Source organism: Lissotriton helveticus, chromosome 4_1 (assembly GCF_964261635.1).
Source record: "Lissotriton helveticus chromosome 4_1, aLisHel1.1, whole genome shotgun sequence".
Taxonomy (NCBI): domain Eukaryota; kingdom Metazoa; phylum Chordata; class Amphibia; order Caudata; family Salamandridae; genus Lissotriton; species Lissotriton helveticus.
Genome location: NC_136063.1, coordinates 184,009,291 through 184,035,895, shown reverse-complemented (window position 1 = coordinate 184,035,895; position 26,605 = coordinate 184,009,291). Strand labels below are relative to the sequence as shown.

General features: G+C 44.6%; 1 protein-coding gene across 1 annotated transcript in view; it reads left to right on the top strand.

The window, feature by feature from the left end:
- The window catches only part of ADGRB1 (adhesion G protein-coupled receptor B1), a 447,807-nt gene extending 421,715 nt beyond the window's left edge, over window positions 1-26,092 (top strand). Inside the window, exons 30-33 of the mRNA XM_078686666.1 lie at window positions 874-1,523; window positions 6,164-6,199; window positions 9,399-9,503; window positions 24,055-26,092. Of these exons, the coding sequence (XP_078542792.1) occupies window positions 874-1,523; window positions 6,164-6,199; window positions 9,399-9,503; window positions 24,055-24,252 (989 nt within the window). The 3' untranslated portion in view covers window positions 24,253-26,092. The remainder of the gene's footprint in view (window positions 1-873; window positions 1,524-6,163; window positions 6,200-9,398; window positions 9,504-24,054) is intronic.
- The last annotated feature ends 513 nt before the right edge of the window (window positions 26,093-26,605 follow it).

Sequence of the window (26,605 nt, the reverse complement as noted above, 5' to 3'; positions counted from 1 at the left end):
ACATTATGGGGTGCATGTCTTTGGTGATGACTAGTGATGCAAGATTTGTTCAAGATCAGTTTGTTCCTACTTTGGATGGCCCCTGTAAGCATGTTTATAAAGCTTAGGAGTAGATGACCTTATTCAGATCTTGGCGGATGGAATGCTACGTCACAAACGGATATCCCGTCCACCATATTACGATCTCCATAAGATATATTGCGATCGTAATATGGCGGACATGATTTCCGTCACATTTGGGATGCAGTATTCCCCTCTTCCAAGATCTAAATTAGGTCGTTAGGTAACAGTAACATATTTTTTCACAAATACGAATGTGTGTTAACATGTGGCTGTTAATCAGCTTTGCACAAATGTTTTTATATTATACAATGCTTTATTCTGCAACATATCTTGGCTTTTCTCAGCCTGTCATAATGTTGTGATTTGCTGCATCTACGTGTTAAAATGCCTTTAAGAGATGTTTTCAAATATTGATGGCTTCCTGGAATAGTTTTCCATCTCTTTTACTTCCAAGTAACCAAAAGCGTATCTATTGTAAGAATTCTGATGGACACTTTTTCATGTCAGTCAAATGTCCTCATTGCCCAAAATATGAAGACATTTGATTTGAATTATATTTTTGCGACACGCGCTCCTCATCCTCACTGAAGCTTTTTCACCCCATCTCAACGATGGTGGTTTTTGAAGACTTTACTGATAAGCATGTTGAGAAATCACAATTCCAAAGAGTTCAGTACAAATTCTAGGCAAGTTAGTATAGGTCATAGAAAACACTCTTGTAAGGAGAAACCATTAGCCAAAATTAACAAATGCAATAAAATGTAAACAAGATCTGTAATCCTCTGTGCTAACACATCTTTTGTGTTACAGTGCTCAATAAAGACATCAGTAGTTGTCGGACGTCTACAATCACTGGAACTTTAAAGCGCCCATCGCTCCAAGACGAAGAAAAACTGAAACTCAACCACCAAAAGGGGTCAAATTTTAACAGTCTTCCATCGAACGTGTCCAAAATGCACCTCCAGGGATCCCCCCACTACCTTGGAAGCTTCAACCTGAACGAGTTCAGCAACCACACACTCACCTTGAAAAAGGACAAAAATCAGCCCGCCAAATCTGTTTACATATGTGATGGGGACATTTTCAAAAAGCTGGACTCAGAGCTGACGAGAGCTCAAGAACAGACGATAGAGAGCAGCTACGTCATGCTGCCGAGCAACACGGCCACGTTACGGGCCAAGCCCAAGGATGAGGGCAAGTACAGCATGAACATTGACCAAATGCCCCAGACCAGGCTCATACACCTCAGCATGGCCGACCCGGGCTTCATGGTGAAGAGCCCACCGCGGGAGCAGATGGGGATGATGTGCAACGAACAAGGGTCCCCCATCCTGCAGCAACAAACCCTTTCCTGTGAGTCGCAGATCCCGATCAGTCTGTGCGATACAGGGGACTCAGGAAACACGGGGCTGGTCTCCAAGAGTGAAACCATCTCAACTCTTTCCATGAGCTCGCTGGAGGTAAGCGGGGCACCTGAAGCATGCCTGCTTCATGTTCTGTGTTAATGATGGACTTGGTGACCAACCAAGACACGGTATCTGTTAATGTACTCTCATCTCAGCTGAATATAGTGCAGAACTAAGATGCTGCATCTTTTCTTTACCTGACCTCATCTGTAATGCAGTTTTTTATCATGTTATTTATTAGCTAGTGTGGTTGTTTTAGATAAATGTCGGTACAGATCCTATTGACCGGAAACGCTGTAAGAGCGGAGCCAAGCTACATTTCGCAAGAATAGTAAACAACTTTATTTTCTCTTTTTATTTTATGTTACATTTTTATAGGGAGCAACTCTACCATAAAACAGTAGGGAAGGTGTAAGAGCAGAGGGGAGGGGTACAAGGGGGATGGATGAAAGAGTAAATCTGTTGTCAAATAGCAAAAGTTCTTTTCCGTAAAGCATGAATCCCAGCAGCACTTAAGTGTGCGTGTTGGCTTGGTTCTAAATTTGAGAATCGCAGTGGCGTGTAGTGGCTCTGCACTTTCTTGGCATGACAGTGGTTTATCGAGTCCTGCTTGCTCATCAGTGCCAGGGGCGCTGGTGTAACGCGAAATGATGTGCCCCCCCACAGACCATGATGAGGGGCCCCTGAATCTCCCATATCTCACAGATATTCATTGGCTTTGCGCTAAATGTGCCCCATTGAGGGTTGGGGACCTCTGTACTGCAGGGGCCTTTGCTACGCCCCTGGCCACAGAAAGCACCTGTGTGTCAGAAACGTGTATTTTGTGGTGCCTAGGCTGCAGGGTGTAGGCTAAGGTCTCTGCGCTGAGTAGTAAAGCGAAGTCCAGTTCACACTGGGATCAAAGAGGAGGCCGAGCAGTGTTTGAGTAGAGGTGAGGGTCAAAGTAAGGAACAAGAGAAGCTGAAGAATTTGGAGAGACTCAGCCTTTCTTCCATGTCTCTGATTAGTTATAAACAAACCTTGAATCTCACCATTACACCTGCCCTTCCAATGCTTCAAGAGGGAATCTGGAGCATTAACTGAGGTCCACATATTTTGAGTAAATGTTAGTCTATTTGAATCACCTCCAACTTATGCCGTAACATGAATGTACTCTCTGGGACCTGTCTCTTTCCACGGTTGTGTAGTGTATGAGTGGTGTGCTTACTAAGTATCGAAGTCAGAATATCGAGGATGCTAAATATACAAAAAATAAATATCGACACGTGAATCTAGATTTTCTATATGTAACTCAATATATATGTATATACTCAGTACAAATATCTTCTAGGTACATAGATTTGGACTTTGGAATAGTAAATCTTTACTTCCTTACATGCACTTACCTTTCGATATTTTGTCTCAGTATCTTGTACTCGATTTTCTTGTATCACGATATTCTTCATGTCGATATATATGAGTGCCTTATTTCCCTATGACAGAAATTGCTTTATTTAGAAAGTTTGGATATTATTGCATAGGCAGCTTCTTTTTAGTCTGCAGTTGAAGGGTGACCTCTGATTTTCAATACTCTCTTCCGATATATTTTGATGGTGAAATCACTGATTCACTAAAAGTGTGACTCCGGTAGGAAAGTGAATGTTCTACATGTAGGTGCAAAAATGATTTACCTTGGCTTCGCCAAATAATATAATTTGTGCAGTGGTTAATTTGAGCTGGTGGTTTCTGGTTCTCAGCACCAGCACTTAATCATCAACACCGGCTCTTTTCATACTCACAGGATAAGGGCACATTCATTTATGGTAGGCACATGGAGATTAAGTGACTTCATCAAAATAAAAGGATGTTGTTCCAATACCGAGATTCGAACCAGGTTCCCCAGCTCCAAAGTTGGCAGCTCTGGCCATTAACCTACATCCTCTCCCCCTTTCATGGTTAGTAGTTGGTTCTGTTTTAGGCGGCACTAGCAGGAGAAATGGGCTGGTGCAAGCTTCCTCCTGACGAGTGTTCTGGCACTTACATTTTTACAAATGTAACCACTGCATTCTAGTAATCTTATTGACTACTTTTATACAGTGTTCCTTTCCACCAACAAGGTAAATAAATGATTATTCGGCAGCTAGTGACAAGGAAAAGGGACACATAAAGGGGGGCAAAGTGTTCTTATTGATACTGGTAGACAGCAGTTCAAATCCCGCTTCAGCCAACCGTGTGATTTTGAGCAAATCACTTTCAGGCACATGCATCAAACCCTTTTGCGATCGCAAACAGTGCGATTCGCAAAAATCGTCCATTTGCGATCGCAAAATTAGCTTTTGTGATGCATTAAGGGTCAAGGCCCTCGCAATTTGAGAATTCGCAATTAATTACGAGTTCTCAAATTGCGATTGCATTTAAGGAATCGCGTTTTGCGATTCCTTAAATGCAAGGCAAGAAACACTTTGAAGTCGCGAATTCGGTACTAGGGTGCACAAATTACCATGAAGTTGAACTTCATGGTAATTTGCAAAAACTTTGAAAAATGCACTACAGTGCATTTTTCAAAGGTCCATTTTACACACAAATATGCCCTTAGGGCATGTGTGTGTGCAAGATGTACTCACATGCAGATTTCAGGAGTGCAACAGGGTGTCATTTTGACACCCTGGCACCCTTGAAATTGCATTCTCAATTTGCCATTCTCTATTTGAGAATCGCAAATTAAGAATATCTTCCCATTCATTCCTATGGGCCCGTAGCCCATAGGAATGAATGGGGAGGTATTCCTTAATTGCGACTTGCAATTAAGGAATGTTTAGAAATCGCTATTTTTAAGCGATTTCTACATGCATACGCTTTTGCGATTCCTTAATTGCGATTCCTTAAAAAACGCAAAAGCCAACGTTAATGCATGTGCCTGTTTGTCTCTATGGTTCAGTTCATCTGCTTTACACAATTTCAGCTGTGTAGAAAAAGGCCTTGGGCCATAATTAATTGTTAAAAATCGGGAGAAATTAAAAAGGGGGTCGTGGGCACTTACTGGTTCATTGTGATCATCCAATCAGGACCCTACCTGGAGATGCTATGGGCCATTCCTGGGAGATGTAACCATGCCCTTAGTGGTGGGAGTAGTCTTGCTGCAGTCAGTAGCAGTTGGTGGTGGGAGTAGCTGCTGAGCAGTGACGTGGGGAGGGGGAGGGGCAGGGTGGGAGGTTGTAATCTATGGATTACGGAGGATTACAGGTAAGTAAACATATAAATAAATAAAACAAATTTCATTGTGTGCACTGCATCGCATTTGGGTATGCAGTGCGCGCAACGAAATTCATTTTATTTATTTATATGTTTACTTACCTGTATTCCTCCGTAATCCATACATTACTACCTCCCACCCAGTCCCTCCTCCTCCCCATGCCACAGCCCAGCAGCTACTCCCACCACGGCCTTTGATTAACTGGACAGCGCAGGCACATGGCAACGCCACTTGGATACCAGTGAATTTCTGTCCTCCTTTGGAAATTCTTAAAAGTTTTCACCTGGGAAGCCACGGCGACATAAAAGAACTGTGTCTATCATAAATGTCGAGATGTTTCATGAAGTCACTTAGGCCGAAGATAACACAGTGTGTGCTCAAGCGAGGAAGACAAGTTTGTTTGATACCAATGTTTTTTAGAGGCAAATGTATCATTTTAGCCTCTGCCTAAACTGAATGCATATATATATATTTTTCTGTGGGATGTCTATAGTAAAGAAAATCATGCATCCTGTTGACAGACACACTGCCACATGAATTATTACAATAACAATAGTTGTATTGAAGAAAATGTGAGGTAATGTAAGATCATAAGAGGCACTACAGTGCCAAAAATGCATTTCAACTCAAGCCTACATGTCGCTATGGTAAAGTACGACAAAATATGTACCTACGAGGCACATAAGTGAGAGACCAGAAAGAAATGTTTATTAAAGCCATGACAAGCACACGTTCTATTAAAGATGCTTTGACAGAGTTCACCTATTATAATCCTCATTACAAGTGAAGGCCTAAATTGTGACCCCTCTGGAAACGCACTTTTGCACAGGGGCCGGGATTACAAATTGTGTTATAATTATCGCACACTCAGTGCATGAACCTGCCATTCTTCATGGGAAAGAACACGAAAAAAGGCAAAATATGACGAATTTGATGTGTTAAAAACAGATTCTGTGTTTTATGCTCCATTTTCCATTAAAAAAACTAGGAGTAGGTATTTACCACTCACAATAACTACCTCTCCCCATGCGTGGGAAATACCCCACCCTATTCTGACATGTTCGTAATGAGGGGCTTAACCTCTTCGACGCTGGTTACGGAACCGCTCTGTCACCAGCCTCGGTTGAGCTGTGCTGATGACGGAGCGGTTCCGTCATGGCCCGCCCGACATGCCTGCGCGGCACTGATTTCGCACCTGCGCGGCGCGTTCATTCGGGCAGGCGGCGCCATGACGGAACCGCTCCGTCATGAGCACAGCTCAACCGAGGCTGGTGACGGAGCGGTTCCGTCACCAGCGTGTGAGCGCCGCGCACCCCCCCTTCCTTAGCGCTGCGGCGGAATAGCTGCCGCAGCGAAGGTGTTAAGTTAAGCTTGATGGCTGTACGCAGTGACGCAGAGCCGTGCATGAGCGGACATCTTGTTGGTTTACATATAACTGAAGCTCTTCTTTTTCCATTTACAGAGAAGAAAATCTCGGTATGCTGAGCTCGACTTCGAAGTAAGAATTCTCTGCTAATATGTTGTTGTCTGCATGCCCAGCTAATGCGTTGTTGTGCAGTGTGTGTATGTCAGTGAATGTTAGTATCTAATTCATGGATTTGCCTGAGGGAGTGTTGTAAGTGTAGTGTGTTTGGACTATTGACAAGTTTTCCAATAAAGTTAAAGCACTGTTGTCATTTGTGTGCTCTCAGCACTTCCGGGTAACCTGTCATACCTGGGAGTCTGGTAAATTAGGGCAGTCTGGTTCCAGCCATGCAATTCCTACTTTTTGCTCAGAGGAGAGGGTAAAGAATATATTAAACATATATAGGTATTATCTACTTGCCGAAGCAAAAAGAGAAGCGGTCCGTCAGGTTCCAAAACTATTTGTTACCATAACGATGACGCCATTGAAGACATCATGAGCTCAATGATGATGTCACACGAGGTCACGTCATGTGGGATATAGATAGGATGATATGACCGTGTGACTTTGCACACAGACGACCCCAAGACATCAGAGACTGATAAGAGCGAGTGCCATTGATCACTTTATCTATTAATTTATGCATAGTTTTATATAGCACAAAGCAGACCAGTCGGTGTAGCAGAGCGCTTTACAGTTATCATATTAGACACATAGGGCCCGATTATAACTTTTTGTGCGGCAGAAGCAGGCGGAACGCCACCGCCACGCTCCCGTTTTGCCAAAGCTGTGGTCGGGCTGCCTGCCAGATTAGGAGTTTTCTATTGCACGACGAGCTGTTTTTTGGCGTTCCCACAGCAGTGCCTCAGGAAAGAGGCAACTTAATGGAAACGCCCAAAACAGTACCTGCATACAGGGGGGCACATGTTGTGGCCTGCATGCATCCACATGGCGTAAGGCACCAGGGGGTCCTGTAGGGCCCCGTTGTTTCTTCTACTGCACAGTTTTCATGGAGGTGGAACCACCATGAAAACTGTGGCAGAGGAAACTCATACTGTGCACGGTCACACCAGACATATTGCACCCTCAAGACTTCCGCGCCACCGCCAGTGAACGGCGGTTTCCTGGTGGCGGCGGTGGTCCCAGGGTGAGCCAACCGCCCTAGTTGTAATAGGACGGTCGGAGCGGCGGTGGCTGGACTGCCACCACCGTGCCTCTGCGAGTCTGGCAATCCTCAGACCGCCAGACTCATAATCGGGCCCTGGTAGAGAAGAGTATCACGTGCTTGAAAGTGACCAGTAGCACAGTTAGACCATGGAATAACGGGGTTGAGGGGATATAGAAGTGCAGAATAACAGCCAGTAAAATATCAGATCCAGTAAGACCTCTGGGCACCCATAGTACGAAGAGGGGGTGAAGACGAGTCAGCCTAAAGATTGTCCATTTTGGAAGTGGTGCTGGAGAGAAGGATTTTAAGCTTGTTCTTGAAGAAACGAGGATTCTAGGCTTGTCCTTGAAGGCTCTGAAGGAGTGCTTCCTCCTAGAATTGTATGATCAGTTCCACATTTTGGGCCCCATCTGAAGAAAGTCCAGTCAGAAGTAACCCCACAATGACATCTCTTCTTCAGCAAGCAGGTCCATGAAGTGCAGAGTTGTGAATCAGTAACTAGTGAGCAGATGAGAGGTGTGATTTCACCTTTTAACAGGGTCTGTCATGGGTACCACTGAACGTATTTAAATGTTTTATGAGATCCATTTCTAATGTCTAGCCTACCTTTGCTTTGGCTGTTTAATCTTGGAAGCTAAGGGTGATATTTCGAAAAAATGTGCCTTTGTTTTTATCTTTACATATGCTGAATGCATTGCAGGTTAGCTGCAATGTTGCACTTACATTAATTGACAACCAATGTGTGTCCTTCCTCCTGACTGTTTTCAGTCAGTAAGATCTTAGTACTGGAACCTTCCAGAAAGTTGCTGCATCTAAGCCAATTTCTAGAGGCCCTGAGGTATTGCTTTTATGTTATGTAAGCCAGTTGCCTTACTGTTTTTTGGGATCCCAGTAGTAGCAGGTCTTACTGACCACCACTTTCAACCAATGTGATGTCACAATAATGTTATATCCAGCCAATGTATGAGTCATTTCGAAAGCTATATGCGGTCAATAGACTATGGGCCCAATTTAATTCTTGGCAGAAAGCGAACTGCATCACAATGGGCAATGGACTTCCCTCTCTGCCAAGACTATTGTCTGCCCATCCGATTGAAATGTGAGCAGACCACAGTTTGATGACAGCAGAGTCTACTTTGTCTCTGCATAGTCTAACTCCTCCGATGGCCTGATGGAGTAAGGGCCATCAGAGGATAAGCTATATTTCGATTCAATGCCCGTCAAAGCGAGGAAAAAGCTGGTTGTATGGCGCATTGAAAAGTTCCTAATGCCCTGCTTGACATGGAAGGAAACTCCCATAGCGAGATGTGGCCTTGTTTTTTTTTATTTCCAAAAAGAAAATCCCATTTTGGGATTTTCATAATTGTTTTTTAACTTAGTACGTTTGCTATACGGCTTCACAGAGATGTATGCCAAAATTACAATAAATTGACAAGAACTGCCAAGACGGCAGTTCCTGCCAATGCTAGACATGTCCGCTTCGTTAGAAATTAATCCATCGTCCTGGTGGAGGACATGCCAAGTGGTAAAAGTAATATCATGTCCTTGATCCTGTAAGTCGAACCACTGATGATTATATCTAATCAACAGGACTTGTTGACTGTATTACATTACCAAGAGGATCTTGATTACATCCACTTAATTGAAGATCTTCGTGCTGCACCCATTGAATATAAATCTTACTGGTGACTGCATCCAACGAATAGGTCTTACTTGATGCCTTCTTCAGCCAATAGAAAGTCTTAATGCTGATTACAGCCGACCAGTAAAATGCCTTAATGCTGATATCCTCCTAATGAAAGGTCTTCCCTTGAACTATGGCATCTTTCCACCATCTTAACTGAGTTAATAGAAGGCCATTCTTTGGGGATGCAGTATTGGAAGTCAGCACAATTGCTAACTGGCTGGTCCTTCACAATGCCCTCCAGCAAGAGAGTCAACATAAGTTAGCCTTTTAGTTGCATAGTAATATAACTGTTAACAGCATGCGTAGTGTACTACTCTTTATCCAGATGTTAGAGCTGACGTTGTTGTTCATCATTGGCGCTAGTTGCATACCTCGAGTGCTTTGACATATCAACCAAGTGGTTTTCTTATCCATGATGTTCTTTTGATCATTTTTAGAAAATTATGCATACGAGAAAGCGGCATCAAGACATGTTCCAGGACCTGAACAGAAAGCTCCAGCATGCTGAGAAAGACAAGGAGTTGCCCACAGTAGACAGCAAGGTAAGTCCTTCCATTGACTTCTGATAAACTGAAGAGCAGAGCATGATGAATGTACGAGGATGCAGATGCTGGGGAACATCCTTCACGACGCGGATGTTACCCCGCGCTACCATTACGACACGGCTCTTACAATGCAAGCCATAACCACGACTTGCGCTGGAGGGCGCTCAAGGACAAGGAATAGTTAATTTACTATTCCAACACCTTCCCTACTATCCACGGGGACTGGTGTTGGAATATTAAATTAAACTATTCCTAAGTCCGCACCCTACAGCGCAAGTCGTGGTAACGACTTGCGTTGTAAAACACGCGTTGTAACGGTAAGCGTGGTAATAGCCCACGTCGTACCTTCATACAACCGCAGATGCTTGGTGGGCATGGATGCACGGACAGTAGGTGATACAGGTAGATGAGCGTAATTACTGGAGTGTCACAATCATGCAGCGTCACACAGATTTGTGATGCATTGTGCATGGGAACATTCCTGGTTTGTTTACTTTCTGGCTCACATATATTTTCGATAATTTTATTTTCTATTTCCTGTTCAGTGGGTATTTTTCAGTGGAATCATGTAGATGTCTTTAAGCTTGCTGGATGGCTTGACATATTTGATACCCTTCGCCTCTAGGTCACTGGCTAAATACCACACATCTGTCACCCCACTATATCACTGGACTCAATATAATATGTGCATATGGGCTTAGCTTTTTCGACTGAGCAGCAGAAGCAAATTGCTTGACTAATCTTGCAGTATCCAGGATTTGTTTTCTTACTTGAATGAATGAATGACTGAATTAATATTTCCAGAGTTCACTGATACGCCGTGGGCGTCCTGATGCTTGTTGTAGATGGAGAAAAGAAGGAAATTAGCAGCACACGTTTTGGCTAAGCCAGGTATTCAAGCTTTTTCTGGAAATTGACAGATTTAGTTGACTGAAGTGAGTCCAGGAGAGAATTCCAGTGCGTAGCAGTGGTAAGGAGAACGTTGGCCCCTGTGATACATTCTGTGAGTCTTGGGGATTCTTATCAGAAAAGCTGAAGAAGAGGGAAGAACTCTTTATGACAGCTGTAGATCGCCTTGAAAAGGATTCGTTTTGCTATGAGGATCCATACGGTGGAGGCATTCAGGGGTCCATCATAGCAGCCTGGCAGCAGATGTTTTGATCTTTGGAGACCAAAATAGAGAGAGCAATAATCCAGTCTAGCTAAAATGTCTCCAGTGCATAGAAAGAAACAGTAGGATTTTCCTGACACACCAAAGGTAGCAGCAGCTAGAGGAAGAAACTTTGTGATTTTGTTGTATGAAAGATAAGTTGTCGTTCTATAAGAACAACTACATTTGCAGCCAATGTTACAGGAAAAGTACTTCTCCAGCTCTTGAGCCTATCATTTGGGGTACAAGAAGGAGGGAAAGTCCTTCCAGGAAGATGACCTGTATTTTGTCACAATTTAGCTTGAGACAGGCCTAAAATGTTATGAGTGTACCATATCATCCTTAAAATTGAGGGCGATCTGGGTGTCATCAGTTTAAGTATCAAGAAAAATCCAAATCCTTGGATCAAGGCAGCCAGAGGAAAGATGTGGAGATTGAGCAGTGTATGACTAATTGAAAAACTTTGAGGAACACCACAAATAATAGGTTTAGATGCAGTACGGAAAGTGGGCAACAAGAAGGCTTGCTTCCTCCCCACGAGGAAGAAGCGGATCCAGCTGAGAGCAAGCTTGCGTATGGCTTTGGGGGCAAGTTTGTGGATAAGATTCTGGTGGGAAACTGTATTGAAGGCTGCACTTAGGTTGAGCAAATAAGAGCTACTCTACTGCCATGGTCATGTATAAGGTGGATGTTATCCAGGGTATTATGGAAAGCGACGTCTGTGTCGTGAATGGTGCAGAGCAAGGATAGAAAAGGGTTAACCAGAGAGTTGTCTTCACAGATGGCAGAGAGCTGAGAATTGATTTCCTCTGTTAAAAACTTGCCAGAAAGAGGGGGATAAGAGATATGACGGTAATTATTCAGGGTGGTAGGATCAGCCGAGAGTTTCTTTAGGAAAGGTGTAGCTTGGGAAGATTTTCAGGCATCAACATCAGGGACTGTCCCATCTATTTAGGACATGTTGCACATGTACATCGGAATTGGCACGATGACTGATATGGCTATCCTAATCTTGGAGGGAGGGCAACGATCGAGAGAGGATGCAAAAGAGATGGTATTATGGATGGTATCCTTTTTCAGATGAGAGAGGAGACAATTGTTCTTCACAAGGCTGAAAAAGAGGGCTGATGGGAACGTGGGAAGAGGTTTTGAACCCAGTGCATGACTGATAAAGGCTTAAGATTGTGTCTTAATAAAAATTACAAAGGGAATCACACCGTTTTTGAAAAAGGGCTAATAGCAGGAACCTTAGAAGAGGGATCGATAAGATTCTTTCAATCATGAAGATTGCGCTCGAGGGATTAGTCCCTGCTATGATGGAGACGGCGTAAAACGAAGTGCTGGCTTTCATGACTAGTTTTGTAATGTTACTTTTGCAAGAGGCAGTGCTGTATTTTAGCTGTGCTGTTATAGTTAAGCCTCCAAAACGCATGTTTACAGCCTCTTTTGGCTTCCGCTAGCTCAGGTGCAAAGCGGGCTGCAGGAGGTTGTTTCCTACAGTGTTTGGTATTTTTACTAGGGGTAAAAAGATTGGCTGCCTCAGAGGTCCAGCCATGGTAATTGTTGCCTCTTTGTGAATCCTTTGTTTGAAGGGATAGGTACAGAGGTGGAACTTGCCGTGAGGTGAGATTCCCATTTTTGGCCAGCGGTCTTTTTCCAGGAGCGAGACCAGGACCCAGGGATAGAGGGGGACACAGAGGAAGATTCTGCAAGTTTAATGTTAAAGGGGACCGCATAGTGATCACAAGAGGAGTACTTTTAGTAAAAAAAATAATTTGAATAAAAAAATTTGATTTAAAATTTGACCCATTAAATGAGAGGTAGAGGAGGTGAGTGCAAGAGACCACTAGAAGAGAGCACTTCACAAGCGCTGATGAGTTGTGGCCTTCTGGGACATGTAACCAAATGTTCTTGTCGCCCCAGACAAAAATGTTCGAATCTTTGATGAAAGTGCAAAAAAAAAAAGAAAAGCGTAATGCATAAATCTTTAAGAGGGCCGACAGGCAATAGACAGTAGGCTTGTAAAGGAGCACGTAATAGCCTTTGCTAAGTAAAAAGGAGGAACTCTGACGTCCCTGTATAACTTGTTATGTAGTTGATGTACTTCGGAAGATGTTAATACTTCAGATGAAGAATGGATTGGTAAATGTGTTATTGATTTGGGAAGGTATTTTCTGTGTATTCTATTGATTTGATGAAAAACTTGAGGACCATTTAATTGTTTTCTAATTTACACGTTAATAGATTTGAAGTCAGAAGCCTGGGTATTAAATGACTGATTATTCAGCTAATTAAGGGCACGGTTACCCAAAGATGTCCTGCCACTGATTTTACGATCACCATTTCATTTGGTGTCGATTTACAGTAATTTTAACCTGCAAGTGTGTTACCTTTCAAGATGGTAGCTCGTGAAGCGAACATAAAGCTCTTGCCCTCCTCTAAGCCGTCATTTAGGTTTCGTTTCACAGAGGCACATGTAGCACACAGAGAACAGGATAATGAAAATCCTAGATTAACAACAGATGTGGACTAGTTATCCCTTTCAGCATCCCTGAGCTCAAGTACTAGGGAGCATCTAGCGGTAATGGTGGCAGTCGCGTGACACTAATCGTGGAATTTGACCAGAAGCCACTCAGGTTGCGAGTGATAGCAGCCCGCGTGGCCACTGGTAGACAGGTGACTTCAGCATGGGCGGGACAAAAGAATAAAGAGCTAGTTTGAAAGTCCAATGAGATTGCACGAAGACATTGCGGCTAATGTCGCTTTGCCTGCCTCAGCGAACACCTCTCTGCTTCATTCGATGGGCACTTGGCGCGATGTCCTTCCCCGGAAACCGGATTAAATGAGGTCTTTAACAATCCTTGCGCACCTTCACTCGAAATTGCCTCGACATATTGATGTTACTTTTAATGGAAAAGCCCCCAGCTAAATCACCAGTAATTATGGAAGTTGGATGATTCAGGACAGATGTCTAGATCTCACCGGCGCCTCCATAATTATCCAGCTTGATTGCTGCGCCACCCGGCTTGTGCCGGACTCAAGACCTCGCAGAGCAGAAGCGAAGACGCGAATAATGAAATCAGGTCATGCAACTGAGCGCTAAGCACCTGCTAATGCATCCCCAGCTCACGCTGACGTGAAATGAAAAGAAATTGCTGGTGCTGGTGTCACCCGCGCGGTGACGGCAGCGGACTTGGGCTGGGTAAGAGGAACCAATGAAATCTCCTCCCCGCCCGTCCCCACCAGGCATCATAGGCTGCTTATATGCAGGGTCGTCTTAACGGCATTATAGGCCTCCGGGCGAATAGGTAGAGCGACATGTAAAGAGGGTTCCTGCACTGTAGTCATGATTCCGCAGGCCTTAGGCATGTGCAAGCTGTGCACCTGCACAGGGCCACCAAACCCCAGGCCCCACGCCAATATATATCGTTAATATAATATAATAATCCTCTGAGGATGGATACATATTTGCGTGGCGGCCCCTGGTAGGGATTTGGCAGCCTCCGGCTCTGTTTCACCTTCCTGAGCTCCGGGGGGGGGGGCTCCGCCCCACCTGGACCCCTCTTCCGGGGCCCCCTACCTACGCTCCCTGCCCAGGGCCGCCATGAGCCTAGAGCCGCCCCTGGCCAGGGGTCTGACTTTGGTTTTAATGTGCATGGATTATGCTGACCTTGCGTACGTTGGTCTTATCGATTATCTGCTGCAACGTGTCCAGGGTTCGCTGGACGCTGCAGCCCCTGCCATCACCCCAGCAGCTCGGTCCACTTCGGGCTGGATCCCTGTCTGCCAAAGGGTTTGGTTAATGCTCCACCCTTTGCAGGTTTAGCAAGGACCAACCTTCTTAGATAGAAAATTGCTACCCACCAGGTCAGCGTACCCTGTCGGTATCCCTAACACTAATTTAGTGCTACTGTCTAGAGTAGGCAAGGAATGACTGTGCATGCGCCTCCAGGAAGACCCTCCCATGTGGGTGTCATGATGGGCGCGGAGTCAAATGTGTCCAAAACTTGTTAGCCGTGCAATTGGGGTCCTGTATTTCCATCAGGGGGGTCCGGCGACATTAAAGGTGAGGCAGAAGGGTGAGTGTTTTATAAATGTCACCAGATGGCAATGTAGGAACATAATACAAGAGTTATGCATTTTTATATTACAATGTTTTTTACTACAATTACCACGAACGAGGAAATGGTTATTGAGTGATTTACTGGAGTATACCATTTGCTTACGGTAAAATGAAGGAATAAGTAATTATGTAGTTAAGTATACAGGGTATCTGAAGTCAGGCTTCCTAAATACATTTTGACAATATAAATCAGACGTTGTTAAATCTACCGAGAGCTAACAAATGGCCCTGATTGCAGTCAGTATTTCAGCTTTCGTGAGTGAACTGTTTCAGGATTTTAGCCTGAGATCAGGAACAGGTTGTTCACTTTTCTGTGTATATGGCTTTGCCGCAGTTTCAGGGAGGATGTGACCGTCTTTGAGAGGAAATGCTGAGGGCCTAAAAGTGGTTTTACAATCGAAGTCTAAACATCACCTACCAGAGGCCTTATCCTTGGAATGTGATGTGATGAAAATATTAAGGCATAGTTACGCATATCATTTTCCTGACAGTTGCCTACATCCGTATTTAGGGGTCGATTAGGATGGCGGATGGACAAAGTCCGTCCACCATCCTGTCTGGGGCAGAGACCGTCCGCCACAAGGGCAGAGGTACTGTGCCCCGAATTAGGGTGCATTCCGCATTTTTAACATTGCGACCGATGGTGCTGAAAGCACCGTCCGCCGCAATATCAAAAATGCATGTTGTGCGTTTCACAGCACAACATGACAGGCACCGCGCGGTGCCTGCCATGTTGTACTGTGAAACGAAGGGGGGTACCATAGGTACCCCCCATGTGCACCCCCACACCCTTTCACCCTGGGGGCCCGCAACGGGCCCCCAAAGCAAAGCCCGTATGCCTTTCTGTGGCGGCATTGCCGCCACGGAAAGGCATCTGCATCCGGCCATCGTAATATGGCTGGCGGTGTCTGGAAGACACCGCCAGCCATATGAACCCTTTTCCGCCCCGGCCGCAAGGTGACCGGGGCGGAAAAGCGTCGGACAGTGTTTCTGTCTGCCGCGGTCCCCCCGCCATTGTAATATGGCGGGGGGAAATTGGTGGCGGACGGGCCCAGATGGCGAACGGATCGCTCCCGCCTGCATGGCGGTGGCGATCCGTCCGCCATCCTAATCGGCCCCTAAATTCAGATAATTTTACTTTAGGACCGGTTCCCCAAAAAAGAATTGCATTTGTTTCCAGCATGAACAATATCGCAGTTCCAGGTTTTAAAAGTCGGTTTGGCTTATTTACAAGCCTCTTGCGCCGCCCGTGCGTCATTTTGAGTATGGGAAAAAGTGACGTACAGGTGGCGCAAGCGGCTTGTAAATAAGCCCCTGTGGGAATAAAATAGAGACAGACTCTTGAACGAGTGAGATTCTGCAGATCATGTTTTAAACACAAGTCGCTCTCGTTGACAATAGACTGCGGGTAGTAACAGCACAGATTCTGGGTCCCATCTCTGTCGCATCACCCAGCACAGGGCCCGGCGATAATTCCCAAAGCCTTTGTGCATTTGATTACAGTCCCTGCAGCCCTCTCGGCTTCCTTGATTGAGACCACATTGTGAAGCTAAACCCTCTAAACAGCTTAAATACCTTGAAGGCCAGGAGCCAATCGGATTTGTGATCGGAGATGGAAATTAAAAACATGCCCGGCTTACCTTAAGGGAACGGCTGGAATTATACTCACGATAATATTGAGGGGGAAGAAAAAACACTGCAAAAAGCATAGTTTCAGCTCCCTCCCTCTGATATGTCTTTCAGCAAAAACCATCCAAGTGTCAGACAGACTCCGCCCCCATATCAGGGCGCAGTGACCCAGGAATACTTCTTTGGCTTATTGAGACATCCCTGAGTGGTGGTAATTAATAATTTGGCTGCAAGAGGGAACATGCATGCATGGACGCCGAATGCAAAGGAATGCCACAGAACGGATGCCACAGTCACCTCTACCCACTTATGTGCTCACCGGAGAGTTTTGTGAACCAAGGCCTTCTTTACAACAAAGGGACTCAGCTCAGTGCCGCAAGCCAATTTTCTGTGCTGCACGGAGTCACTTACAAAGCACAGGGATGTGTCATTTCTACAATGATATGACGGTTCCTTGTGCTCCCCCCTGCACTGGCGCATAATTAACTGCCATGCACCGACGCAGGCACCTTAGTGCAAGGGTGCCTGCATTGCATGGAGTTTGGAGGGCCACCTTCATGCACAAAAACAATCACAAGAGGTGATTTCCTTATAAAGAGGAAAAAAACGAGAAATTAAAACATTTCTCCCAGTTGCGTATCGCTACGCTGGGGGTGGGGCAGTATTTTTGACGCATTTCTAGGTTTACAATTTCCCATAAATCTGGAAATACAGCTGAAGCCATGGGTTTTGCGTGGGAACACCCACAGCAACACCGATGGAACGCCCCATTCACGTAAAGTGCTGCATGTAAAGGGGCCATATTTACAAGGACAAGAAAAGCCACACAGGGTGGCTTGACGTGTCCTTGTAAATATGAGGCAGCAAGAAGCGCCACAGGTGCGTAAACTTTGCGCAAGGGGCTTGTAAATAAGCCACCAAGGGCTAGATGTAGGTAATTCTATTTTACCGACTCATAAATACCGAATTTTACTGATTCGGTATTTATGAATCGGTAAAATAGAAGGAGGGAGATGTAGGTAAATTCGGTAATTGAATTACCGAATCTGTAAAAATCGGTATTTACCGAATCGGTAAATACCGATTCGGTAATGCCCATTGATTCCTATGGGCATTGAAGCCCATAGGAATCAATGGGCATTACCGAATCGGTATTTACCGATTCGGTAAATACCGATTCCAGCAAGGGTGCAGGGGGTGTCACTTTGACACCCTCTAGCACCCCAAATACAGGCATGTGTGCCATGTGGCACACAGACATGCCCTAAGGGCATGTCTGTCTGTCACATGGCATAGGTGTGCATGCACACATGTGCATGCACACCTGGATTCGGTATTTTACCACCCAATTGGATTGGGTGGTAACATTCCGAATCTGAAAGGCCTTTGGGACTCAGAAGAGTCCCACCTACATCTGGAAGTTACCGAATCTGTAAAAATACTGATTCGGTATTTTCCCGATTCGGTAAATTTACCGAATCTGTAAAATTTGCCCCCTACATCACAAAACCCATTTACCGGTCGGTAAATGGCCACCTACATCTGGCCCCAAATGCTTTACGATGCAGCCCATATCATTTGCCCGAAGACACAAACAAATTAATACTTCATTTCGGCTAATGGTATCATTTAGTAGCAGACTTCACTCCCAGACAGATTGCTTCTTTTGGGCCTTAATTAAGCCTTTGAAAAATAAGCCACAACTTTCCTCTGGTAAATGCGGCACGCCTTGTGTTCTGGGTTTGAAAGTGGTCTAATTAGGGGGGATCTTGTGTCTCAGCACACCTCTGAGTTTCTGTGCCCGGTCCTCAGCACTGCTCACACTGGAATGGGGTGGGAGATGGTGCTTGCTCTCCAGAGTGAAGGGCTGCATTATGTGGTGTTGGTAAAAGCAGCATCACACAATATGAATAGACTTAAATACAGTAAAAAGTTTCAGATAGCATATACATTTACAATATACAAATACTGTGATCAGATAAGTACATTGATCAAAAGAATGTCCCAACGAATACACCAGACTAAGATGAATTAAAAATACAACCTTCTCGTGTAGAATTACAGTGAATCTTTAGCAAATATCAGACAAGAATGAACTGATCTAAAATATATTACAGTAAAATCAATTTTGGCTTTCAGGTTGCACCAATATTGGGTGGGTATGGTCCGCCATGGGTTGGCCCGTCCTTTCGTTGTCTCGAGTTGGTTATTTGCAAGATGCACTGGTAGGGATAAGACCGAATGGAAGTTCACTTGGTGACAAGATGCTGGGGCGAGACTTCCAGAGGTGTGGGTATTTTTGATAGAGGATTTATATTTCCAAAATTTTTCGTTGCAAGCATAGCTAATATTCAAAGACAAACACTGCAAACGATTGTATTCATAGAAACAATTTGCAAATGATAAATTTGCAACGAAAAACCTCTACGTCCATGTTCAAGCTTAGCTGGATTCCATCAAAGTGGAAGTCATCTTACTAGGAGGGCACATTTAAATCACAATGGTGAAAACATCTTGATTGGGGCGAGCGCAAGGAAAGGGCAAACATCTGGAATTTTTTCAAAATTTGCTACCAAAAACACTTTGTCGCAACCATTTTTTGTATTTATATTCACTAACAAGTCGCCTGTTGGCGCTGAGCGTAAAATGAGAGACAGGCCTTAGAACGAACAGCGAGTGCCTTAACCCCTTGGGCGCGGCCGCGATTCTGCGCCTGTGCGGCCGTTTTTAAGAGTGGGCGGGATCATGACGGCCCCCAGCCGTCATCAGCACACGCCCACCGTGATGCATGACGGACGGGGGCCGTCATCAGCATAGAAGGGGTTAAGCCATCCTTAGAACTCTGGAAAGTCTTGTTTTGTGGGGAAATGTAAGAGGACAGATTTCGGAAGTGTTGAGATTTTTGTTAAGATTTTTTTTTTATAGTTTAGACTTTAAGCATTTCTGAAGTTCAGATGATCATCTTTGGTTTTACTCAGGAACAGAGGAAGCGAGCTCCACGCACGTGCCTAGAGTGCCAAAGGTCCACTTTCTTGGTGCATGAAAATCGAGCGAAGCCTCTGAGAGGGCTGATAGAATCTGAGCTTTCAGGGATACTGAAGTCTTCCTTTAGGTCTGCCTGCTGCACGATGAATAGATTTAAAGCGGAGTCAGGTCATAGGCCCCAGTGATGAGGGCAAACCAATTGGGACGAATCCCATCTGTGCACTGGAGAGAAAGCTGGTTGTTTAAGAGCTTTAACTTATAACCCTGGATGATGAATCTTGACTCATTTGGGTGTGTGTGTTTTTGTCTGAAAGATTACAATTTTTGTTCCACCCACTACCAACACACTTCAGATTGATGACTTTAGCCAAAAGGGGAGCCTTCCCCTATGCTTGCATTACACACACTAACAAAGTTGCCCATGTGTGATTGTCCCTATTAAAATAAATGTGTTGACTACTGATCTCGTATTTGTATCCATGTGTTTATGGCTTAATGTTACACCGTGGTTCGAAACTTTCTCCCAGCCAAGAGACAATATACAAACTTCAAAGCAAGGTAATGACCACTCTTTGGGGCATATTTACAAGCCCCTATCGCTACAGGCACGTCACTTTTTTTAATATCCTGTGGCGATAGGGGCTTTGCTTTATTTACAAGGTGGTTCACGCAGCACTTAGCGTGAATGGGGTGGGCAGTGGGTGTTGCAAGTGGGCGTTCTGTTTCAACACCCATTGATTTTGGCGCTGCCCCATATTTACAAGGATGGCGTTAATATAGGCCAGCGCCAAAATTCGGACAAAAAAAACCTGGTCTTAACATGGCAAAACGAGGAGAAATTTCTCCTCATTTTTGCTGTTTCTATGTGCATGGTGCAGCACACAAAGAAACAGCAAAACAACATTAATGATTGTTTATGTGCAGGAATGTGTCCCTTCCTGCACATAAACAATCATTTTAAAAATGACGAGTTGCAACTTCTATGTGTGCTGCACAAAGCAGCACACATAGAAGTTACAAATCACCATTTAAGATTGTTTATGTGCAGGAAGGAACACCTTCCTGCACATAAACAACCATTCCCACAACGCAGGCACCCTTGCACTATAGTGCAAGGGTGCCCGTGTTGGCACTAGGCAGGTGTAATTAGCGCCAGTGCATGGAGATTAGCAGGGCTGCACCGTATTGTTGTAAACACGGTGCAGCCCTGCGTTTCCAAAGTGACAGAATGCGGCGTTAAGCTAAGAAGGCTAATGCCATGCTCTGTCACTTTCCTTGTAAATATACCCCTTAGTAGTCTGGAACGTAAAATGATGTCATTGTTGCCAGCGTCTCTGAGCCTCCATGAACAATATTCAAGCCCTCCTTCAGATGTGTGCCCACACTATGCATGGCACATTTGGGCTTGTGGGGAGGTTGATGGACAACGAGAAGGCCCCAAACTGAGTGGCGATCTTCGCTTTAAAAGGCCAGTGTGACTGTGGGAGGGCGATGGACATGTTCAGCTTACTACTGTAACAAGTACTTGTCTGTATCAAATATGAAGGATGTCTGGCTGGGGTAGAGCCTTCGTATGGTTACCTCAGAAGCGTTCTATTAGATGTAGCAGAAGTAGTCGCATATTCCTCCTTGGTTTCTGAATATTTGGCAGGGCTAAAAATAATGTGTTCTAATGTCACTGGTCACTATATCAGTCAGTGCTGTCAGTGACACAATGTTCCTGGTGGACAGAACAATAAGCATGTCATAAATGTATGACTGCAGCAGTTAGAAGATATTGTGCTGTTCTCATGTTACCAAAAATGTCTGGGACAAGCTCGTATTTCACACCATCAGCGGTCAGCAAGGTTGATGTGTCCGAGGCTGCGTTCCAGGTCGGTAGATGGATCATTCTGGATGTAATATAAGCTAGCATCAACCACATGTGCTAAACCATTACAGATGTTTTTGTAGGATGTCGGGTGCATTCTAGTTCCACTTCCATGAAGCAAAGAATCTGACTATTGCACTTGGAGGATCCCATTGAGTTGACCTCTGGCACATTCTGTTGAGTCTGGTGTAAACAAACACCTATTTGAGGAGAAACGCACTTGTTCCAGGTCCCCATTTAGCAACCGAAGGGACAAGTGTTAAGCACCACAGGTTTCACAATAGTCTAGACATTGCAAATGTTTTATGACTGTTGGACTTGGCCCTCTCTGCAGGGTCAACCCCAAACCTTTTGCCTTCACCCTTCTATTTTGCTAAATTTGTTCTTTTTGGTTTTAGGACTCGGTACACTTTACCATTGCTGACTAAAGTGCATGTGCTCAGTCAGTATAACATGGTAAAATAGGCTTGCAACTGATTGGCTTATTTAATCTACTTATAAGTCCCTATTAAAGTGATATGCCATATACCCAGGGCCTGTAAATGACATGCTACCAGTGGGCCTGCAGTACTCATTGTGCCACCCACTTCAGTAGACACTTAAACATACCCCAGGTCTACAATTACAACTTGAATGAAATTTCTTTTTATAAGAATATTTGTATTGTTTTTCAAAGCATTAAACAAGCTCTCACCAAGCAAATTCTTTTTAGACATCGTGTTACATAGCATTACATAGCGTTTTCTGGCCAGCACCCGCACCAGATATATAATAGTACAACCCTACATGGTTATGTCAGTCCCCTCCAAACAATAATAGGCCCAGCACTTGTGCCAAACTATGTCATATTTGCAGAGACACCCTCGTGTGATATAGATAGTCTCTTCCAATTTTGCGTACCAGTCCATACTATTCCACCACAGCAGGGTTACTGGCAGAGGTCCAGTGTTAACCTGTCCCCTTGAGGTGCACCATATCCTCCAGAATACCCAAAAGAGCGAGTCTGGGGCCAGCTACCACATAGAACCCACCACCCATAGAAAATATTCTAAACCAACGTCACTGTATGATGGGGCAGCTCCACACTATGGAAACAAATCGCCTCTAGGCTCCTGACACAGCAAACACACAGCAAAGGGATACACCCCAGCTCTCCAAAATCGATACGGTGTAAGATGCGCCTGGTGAAGGTATTTAAACTGGATTAGCCGGAGCCTTGCCGAAATTGTCAACATCTGGAGTTCTATGCAGGCATCCGGCTAGTCTGCCTCCTCCAGGGGCCTTACCCCCTCCTCCTTTCACGCTTCTAAAGATCCCAGTGAACCCGCGGAGTGTACCACCAGTTCTTTTAAATACATGTATGATATTCCCCCTTTCAAAGGGGACCTATTATTGCCTGCACCTCCAGAAGATTAAGGTCTGGGACATCTCCAGAGTTGTTGTGGTAGTCAGTAAGAGCATGCTGGAGCTGGGGATCCCGGAAAAATTGTGAGGCATGCAGTGGGAATTCTGGCTGTAAGTCCTGCAAGGAGCGAATGCGACCTTTGTCCCACACATCCCCTAATCGTGTGATGCCCAGCTTGTCCCACCCTCTGATCCCCTCCAGCCCTGCCACCTATATAAGCTCAACTACACATACCTGTGCCACCCATCGACCTGCCCATTGAGGGGTTTCTATTGTAAGTGGTTGGTCCCAGCCCATTTCCCTCAGCACTGCCTGACAGACTTAAAATAACTCCTTTGTGGGGTCTGGGACTTTAGCTCTAAACTTAGACTTCAGCTCTAAACTTAGGGGCTTAATAATGAGAGGCTTGGGCCGCCGGAGCTTCATATTTTTTGATGCGCCTGTGGCGTAAGCCTCTTAATTTTACCTATGAGGCAACGCAAAGCCACTCTGCATGGCTTTGCATAGCCTCATAGATGTGGAGTAAAACAAAGCAGCGTAAGTCACTGCCTTGCCTTAGTCTGCATCAAGGAGGTGTTCCATGGGCGTTGCTGTGGGTTTTCCCACGCAGGCCCATGGATTTTGATGCTGCCCCACGTTTACATGATCACGTAAGCCTGGGGCAGCATCAAAACCTTACGCCTCCCTAGACCAGGCCTAATGAGGAAAATATTTTAATTTCTCTTCGTTTTTTCCTCTTTTCATGTGTGCTGCATTCTGCTTCACACAATCTATTCTGTAGATTGTTTTGTGCAGGAAGGTTCCTCTTCCTGCACTAAAGCAATAAACCCTGTAACGGAGGCATCCTTGTACTGAGGTGCAAGGGTGCCTATGTTGGCGGCAGACAGCAGATTGTGCGCCAGCGCAGGGGGAAAGGACAGGAATGCACCATATTTCCTAGATACAGTGCATTCCTGCCCTTGCACACTGGCGAAAAGCAGCACATCAAGAAGACTTGTGGTGCTGTCCTACACCAATTCCTCATAAAGGAGGCCATTAGACTTTCGATCGAAACTTAGACTTCAGGTTTAACCTTACACTTTAGGTGTAAACTTAGATGTCAGGTCTAAAGACTTTAAGTCTAACTTTACCTTTGTGAATCGGGCTCGTAGTATGCAGAGTGAATGAGTCGTAACACTTAGGATTAATAGTGCATTGTGAAAATGGACCAATCAACTAACCTTCAATTTTCATAATTAAAGGTTCCTGTTTTTAGTTACTGTTCACACAAAAAGGTGATACTGTGTAGTTTTCTTATGTTTTTGGAAAATTTGTCCCAAATACCCAGTAATATCCTGTAGCATGATGTGCGTTGCTAATCAGGAACTTTTTTCTTTTCTCCTGCAGCAAGAAAAACAGCAGACACCAAACAAGAGACCCTGGGAAGGGATCAGGAAGGTCCAGTCCCCACCCTCGTGGGTTAAAAAGGACATGGAGCCCGTCTCACCATCACCTCTAGAACTAAAGACTGTGGAGTGGGAGAAGACGGGTGCCACCATACCTCTAGTGGGACAAGACATTATAGACCTTCAGACGGAAGTCTGAAGGAGAGAAAGACTATTTTTTTCAAAGGAAAATGATTACATTAAAGAAAAACAGGTGGAAAACGTTTGGTTTCTTTTGAAACCTTAAATACTTTTGTATTGTTCTCAGAAGGGATCTTACATTATAGGAGCTAGACCAGGTAGGTGCAGAGCAACATGATCTTTCCCAGGTAGGACAGAGAAGAGGGACCACGGGGCAAGTCGCGAGGCCAGGAGGTGCAGGATGAGGTGCAGATCTCGCTATACATGTAGCATCTCCCGCCCCTGAGTAATGAAACGGAGAGGCATGTGCTGAAGCCGCAATTAGAAGAAGGTACGTACAAGCTTTTGCCCTAAATCCTGTGCCATTCAAGTTGAGCTGTAGTTTCAAGTGTGACCTCCGAGAGTACTGATCCTGGTGTTTGGGTTTAGTGTCATGTAGAGCCCCTAGTTACTTTGGGAAACACGTGCTGTTCTATTGCTGGTATCCAATAGAAGAGCAAGAGAGATAAAGATTGTGGAGGGGGCGGGGCGATAAGATCGACTTTCCCATTGGATGGAAGCAACTGTGGACAAAGTGCTGGCACATGTTCGCAGGAGCAAGCAGTTAACGTCCAATACCTGAGACTATAAAAAAAAAGGAAATCTGTTGTTCTGGACCAGGTCTGCACGTCTACTGCGAGTCTCAGGTGTGTCGGGCCTTGAAGGCCCTCACGGCGGGGAGGAGAGGAGCAAAGTTGGTCTTATACATCTGACTGTTCTAAAGACATGAACACCTTTGGCAAAGGATCCAGCCGCCATTTTGCTGATACTTTGGGTGTCGTTCTCGAACATGTGAGCATATTCTCCGAAGGCGGCGACAAGAAGGATACGGGAACATTCGGAGCTTACAAAATCAATCATGTCTGCCAGAGAACTTTGCTGCTTAATACAATGCAAACAAACAAAAAGCACTTTCGTAAATTCAAGGACTCTCACTTCCCAGTTCTCAAGTGTAGGAGGGTTGTCACTTTTGTGTTTGGATACAGGTGTCTAGAGGGACTTAAATCACACTTGTGCAGGACAAGAGAGAGGAGGGGATGTGAGGCTGCTCCCACTGTGTGGTATGTGACTGAGTGGAAGCTGGCCCTCCTGCTCCCCCACACGTGCCACTTCTGTTATGACCGCGCCCAGCACATAGGTTGCCGTATGCAGTGGGCTAGCCACAGAGTGGTGGGAATATGCAGCTCACTGAGAAACATCAAGTTTGTTGCAGCAGCACTGAGATCTGAGAGCTTGAAGTAAATAAAAAAAGTCATGGGTTAGATACATCCATAGGAGAAATAAATCAGACACATTAACCTTGATGGAGGTTGCTTGATATGCAAGCATTTTGCGCCAACGTTTAAAAAAAATGACATTTATCTTGTCATTAGCTGTATAATATAAGAAAACAGAAAATATATAAAAAAAATTAAATCCAAATAGTAAATAAGCGAGAATACTTAAAAACTGTGATGTAATTGTCAGATTTTAGATTCTATATGAAGAGAAAGCACAAGGCCTCCGCTGCCGTGTTGTATAATATTGTAATTATTAAATTACATATAATGAAATTTTAGCATACAAAATATCTTTCTACTGTTTTAACCCTTTTTTATTTGACCCCCTCTGCTGTCAAGTTACAAAACATTAACAGTGTATAACCCCTGGAATAAGTGTTTGTTTCACAAATGTTTTAAACTGACCCTTTTAATTTGGTTACCTTGGTTAATTCAGAAGATCCCTTTTTTCTTATTTCTGTGTTTGTCCGTCTTTTCTGTACAGTTTTCAGAGCACAAATGAATGTGTCTTATTTCTAATAAAAAAAAGTGTAAACAATTGTTGTGTCTACCTTACCTTGTAATTTATTGCACCTATACCTTTTTGGAGATGTTGCCATATAGATGGCTCCTTGGAAATTATCTGTCTGTGAGGAGAAAAGATCTTACAAGAAGTAAAGGAGCAAATTAATCTCATTAACTACACCCAGAAGCTCCTATGGAGAAGGAGTGCAGGGTCATCCTCTGTGCCAAAGTAACAAGCTTTAGAGTATTAACTGGCTCCCTTGAAAGATTTGGCAGAAATGACTCCCTTCCTCTCCACCTCTGGATGGCAACCACCCTGCAGAATGTCAGAAACGGCCTAAAAACCTGGATATTCGACCGACAACCCCGAACGGCAGCACCCCCAGCACCTGGACACCCTCATGGGCGATAAGCAGCACTAAAATAATGCATTGATTGATTGATTGACAGTATAACCTGAAGACAGAACTACAGGGAACAGAACAAGGAACACCAAAACAGAAACTTGCCTCAAGGAAAAGCAGGATTGGAATCAGGGTTAAGAGCAGG